The 5,048-nt window shown below is 44.1% G+C and overlaps 1 protein-coding gene across 2 annotated transcripts; it reads left to right on the top strand.

Moving 5' to 3' along the window:
* Nucleotides 1–298: 298 nt before the first annotated feature.
* LOC147623199 (cellulose synthase A catalytic subunit 7 [UDP-forming]-like) lies at nt 299–4,644 on the top strand. Of its 2 annotated transcripts, XM_086821280.1 has the most exons (9): nt 305–795; nt 933–1,269; nt 1,383–1,559; nt 1,682–1,798; nt 1,893–2,105; nt 2,380–2,509; nt 2,746–2,915; nt 3,361–3,716; nt 3,851–4,644. In XM_086821280.1, the coding sequence occupies exons 1-8, from the start codon at nt 491–493 to the stop codon at nt 3,505–3,507; spliced, it is 1,596 nt and encodes a 531-aa protein (XP_086677406.1). In that variant the 5' UTR covers nt 305–490; the 3' UTR covers nt 3,508–3,716; nt 3,851–4,644. The 2 variants fall into 2 exon arrangements, with proteins under 2 accessions (XP_086677407.1, XP_086677406.1); XM_086821281.1 differs by lacking the exons at nt 2,380–2,509; nt 3,851–4,644 and having other exon boundaries at nt 299–795; nt 3,361–3,498.
* Nucleotides 4,645–5,048: the final 404 nt, after the last annotated feature.

Genomic DNA, 5,048 nt, shown 5'->3' with positions numbered 1-5,048 from the left:
GTGGTGGCCCAGAGAAGAGAAAGCGACGCATACGCAAAAGAAGTTGACACATGGACGACAACGCAAGCCACGTAAGAGATAGTATAGAAGGTTCCCTTGAAATACTTTTTCCCCTCACCTCACCCAAATGATAAAACCTTCTAGTTATGTATTTAAAGGTTAAAAACCTTTAAAGCCCAACTTGGAGGTTATTAAAACCTTTGATTTTTTTTTGGGAAAAAGGTAAAGTTAAAAATCTACAGGTGGGATTACACCATACCCCGGTTTTTTTCGGGCATTGCCGGAGCCCGTTATCGAAATTTCCTGACACTGCCTCCATTATCGAAATTGGCCGGTCCCTGTACTGCTGGTGGGCCGTATCCCGAGCTCAACTGTAATCATCTTCTTAGGGCCTTCACAAGAAGTCATCTCTTCCCCCTTCTTCCCATCAGCTCAGTTGTGATCATCTTCTTCCCCCTTCCGGCTACGTATACGAACTAACCTATAATATATGGAAGGAGGAGGAGGAAGACGCGGAGGAGGACAGTCTTCTGATCTCCATCTCCACGAATATGTTGCTACTTCTAAGATTGTCAAGAATCAGATCTACCACAAGGCTGTCCTTCTTGTTCGCACGGGGCTCTGTGTTCTATTTTTGATCTACCGCGTTAGCACCTGCACTTGCTTGGATGGCCTCGTGATTGTAGCGTTGGCGTGCGAGGTGTGGCTAGGGATCTCGACTCATCTTTTCATGTTCGCGAAGTGGTTCCTTGTCGAGCGCGAAACGCACCCGGAGAGGCTGTTGGCCTTGATAAGGTATAGTGGTGTAGCTAGCAGCTCTACCAATTCCCACCTTCACCAAAAACATCACGTCTCTATTGCATAGCTGTTGAGCGCCATGGTCCCCATGGATCGATGCAGTGTCTTAAAATTTCTTCAATGTTTGAGTGTAGTTCCGGCCACTTGCCAGAACTTCCGCCGGTGGACGTGTTTGTGACCACGGCTGACCCGATGAAAGAGCCACCGTTAATCGCCGTCAACACCGTCTTATCTGTCCTAGCACTAGACTATCCGGCCGACAAGCTTGCCTGCTATGTGTCGGACGACGGAGGCTCCCTCCTCACGCTCTGGGCTCTCAAGGAGGCAGCCACCTTTGCCAGGGCATGGGTGCCCTTTTGCAAGCGATTTCAGATAACAGAGCCGCGGGCCCCTGGTCCCCACTTCGCTAGCAAGGCCGCTGCTGCTGACGCCCAGCTCAGAGGCTACTCAAAGGAGTGGCACGCCACGAAGGTAAGCCCTATAGGTATCCTATGTATTTTCTTTCTCATGTTAATGTACAATTAGCTAGTGACCATACTTTTAATCATATCCTCAGGCTTTAATCACCATATCCCGATCTGCAGGCAGAGTACGAAGCGCTGCAAAGCCGATTAAGCTCTATGGCCGCAAAATACTGCAGTAATTCAAAGGAGGAAGCAGTCAAGCTCTTACTCGACAAATTAACTAGTTCCGATGGACATGACCGATACTCATCGTGGGCTTCCAATTACGATCACCACAATCATCCACCCTACTGTGAGGTTAGGCCCTAATCAAAGCATGTTTAAGATGTAATTTGTAATACTATAGTCTACCACGTCCACCACATGTAGACAGTGGGCTGCCCTATTTAGACTGATGTTGTTGATGAAATTTTGCACAGATATGTGTGGAGAAGCCTGAAAGTGAAGCTGACTTTTTACCGTGCCTTGTGTATATCTCCCGCGAGAAGCGTCCCGAGCACAGCCATCACTACAAAGCCGGTGCCATGAATGCATTGGTACTCTTTTTCTACCCATTGTCATGACGCTGATTATAAGGTGCAGCCGCTTCACTGAACAATCCTACTAAACTAATGTTTTATAAATTCCAAGATCCGCGTCTCCGGGGTCTTTACAAACGCCCCTTTTATTCTGAACCTGGACTGTGACATGTACGTGAACGACGCCAGAGCCATTCTGCGAGCCCTGTGCTTTCTCATGGACCTGGGCACCAGCAGAGAAACGGGCTTTGTGCAGTTTCCTCAATGCTTTGAAAGCGTAGACGAGGATGACATCTACGGAAATCGCATGAAGACAACCATGGAGGTATACATTCAACTAATGATCATGAATACAAGCTTTACATTAGCATTCAAGGCGAGGACAAAATCTCAAGCTCTATTAGCCTGAAGTGTGCAAAACTTTGGATGTCCGTGCCCTGAAGTGCACTAGCCGTTGCACTATTCATTGATTCGTTGAAGCCCTTGCAGCCTGTATACGTGTACAAGGCTCTGTGCAATTGTTAAGATTTTCCTTTTCTCTCTAGTTGTGGGCGCATTTAAGGGATAAGAACATTTGCTAAGGTAATTCCTCACTCCAGATGTATATGAAAGGAATGGATGGCTTCCAAGGTCCGGCATACCTTGGGACAGGGTGCGTTCACAAGAGAGAAGCCTTGTATGGCAACAAGCCACATGCTGTTGTTGGGACAGATAAGGTCATGATTAATGGTAAGTATTTAAGCTATTCTTGAGTAGACGTGTACTACTCAAATGGAGAGCTAGGTTGTCTTTCAAGGTTTTTAAGCTTCCACCTAAACCCACTAATAACTTCTAAATTATGCTACTGAGATTCTTTTTTTCTTTTTTCTTTTTTCTTTTTTTCAAACGAAGACCTTATACTGTAGAATTAGCTCACAATTCAATTTGGATAATGTCAGCTAACAGTACTGTGTGGGTTGATGCAGGACGTGAAACAGAGCTATTGGGCCGTTGCCAAAGTCTTGCTATTTGTGCCCAAAGCATAACATCAAACATGAGGAACTATAGCCCTCTCCTGAATGGCCATGCCTTGATAGAGGAGGCCATTAAATTGCTTGATTGCACTTATGAACACAAGACAAGTTGGGGCAAAGAGGTACAGTACCCCCGCTTCATAAGTATTTGTTCTGTAATGAGATTAATGCACACCATATTGTGTGACATGTTATGTTATGTTATATGTACCCTTATTTGCAACCCTTATATATATATATATATATATATATATATATATATAATATACATATTTATATATAGTCCTTGGTAGATGTAACACCTTGGCCTACTAATGAGTAGGTTCAAATGTTATGTTATATGTACCCTTGTTATGTTATATGTACCCTTATTTGCTACCCTTATATATATATATATAGTCCTTGGTGGATGTAACACCTTGGCCTACTAATGAGTAGGTTCAAGTTTCAGGCCCTGGCCAGTGGCACCTAATTAAAGTGTCAGTAGCTATAAATTATCGGTCTCTTAAAACGACTACTATGTAGTATTAGTGTTTTACACATTGCATGTGCATCATGCCTTTTCAGATTGGCTTGATCTACGGCTCTACAACGGAAGACTTGATGACGTGTTTAATGATTCATAACAGAGGCTGGAGGTCAGTGTATTGCAATGCACCATCGACCCCTCCAGCATTCTTGGGCTGTGCCCTACGACGAGTGAGGATGCTTTAACAACGAGAGAAAGATTCAGCATGGGATGGCTAGAGATTTTATTCAGCACCAACTCTCCGTTTTTAGTGAGAAAAACTCAAGGGCTAATCGCAGTTCAAAGGATCAGTTACATATGCTACTTCTTAAGTCCGCTAGCATGCATTCCATTGTTCACATATGCGTTGCTGCCAGCATTGTCGTTGCTTGCAGATAGGCCGTTACTCCCGAAGGTGTGCCGTGTTTAGTGCAAGCGCTTAATGAAAGATGTTCATCAAAGCTTCTTATAATCTAAGTATATAATTAATGATGATGATCCAGCAATTCTGATCCCAATTAGCCTATTTGTGTGGGTGTATTGGACCAGCTATTATGAGAGCATGTTGTTAGGTGCGGGGCCAAGGGAGTGGTGGAACAACGAGAGAATGGAGTTCATCGTGGCGGTTACCTCGAACGTCTTCGCTACCTTCAAGGTGCTTAAAAAGATTGCAGGCCTGTCCGAAACCACGTTCGTCGTGACACCTAAACAACACATCGTAAGCAGCAGCACTTCCAATGATGATCAGCAGCAGCAGCCCGTGCAGGGCTTTGCGGTGAACTGTAACTCACCACTGTTTATCCCTCCCATAGCATTGGTGCTGCTGAACGCAGGAGCTGTAGTGGTGGCCATATCCCGCACCTGCTTAACTATTTTTGGTGATCACAGTAGGGCAGATGAGAGATCATGGCGTGGCCGCAACTTGCCGTCCATCACTGTAGAGGCCGCGTGTGCTGCGTGGGTGTTGTTTGTTTTGCAGCCTTTCGCAAGAGGGTTGTGCTTATGGTGCCAGGGTCGAAAAGGGCCTCTAGCTCTTCGTTCCTCCACCGTCGTGCGCTCTTCCCTCGTTGCCCTGGCCTTGTTCTTGCCGTGGTCGTCATCTCTCTACACTAACAACTGACTCCCACACAACACATCACAGACTCCCACACAATTGACAGCACATCACGATTTACACCACAATCCAGTACAAATTACCTACTACTCCCGTTTGGCTGTTAATCTACACCTAGTACCTTGGTACTTCAAGAATCAAAATGACTTGAGGATCCATTGAACTTGCCTTAATTTGTACTCCAAAATGACGTTTATATTTTCTTCAACGTACAAAGCCTTTAATATTCGCTTCGGCTTCCTTACTGACTTTTAGCATCATCGTGCATATATATATATATATATATATATATATATGCACATGTATCCACATATACGTATAAATATACATATCTACATTTTTTAAATATAAATGTATACACAAAAATACACATACTTATACATATCAACTCTTACATCTCGCACCCTATCGTATTGGGCTTCAGGTTAAGGTTCTAGTGATCTCTTAAGGTTTCATGGTTGCAATGTTTGGTTAACTTTAAGCATCATTTGAAGCTTGAGAACGTATTTGAACCCTACAGTGACTTGAAATTTAAGCACGCACACCAAAATACCTTGAAAGTATTGGAAGGAAAATTGAAGGGTTCTCCAAAATGAAGTCATTTTTTTAATACCCTTATTCACAATAGGTAAA

The sequence above is a fragment of the Cibotium barometz genome, chromosome 27 (genome assembly GCF_041138505.1).
Source record: "Cibotium barometz isolate CiBa-2024 chromosome 27, ASM4113850v1, whole genome shotgun sequence".
NCBI lineage: Eukaryota > Viridiplantae > Streptophyta > Polypodiopsida > Cyatheales > Cibotiaceae > Cibotium > Cibotium barometz.
This window is presented reverse-complemented; position numbering and strand designations above follow the sequence as displayed.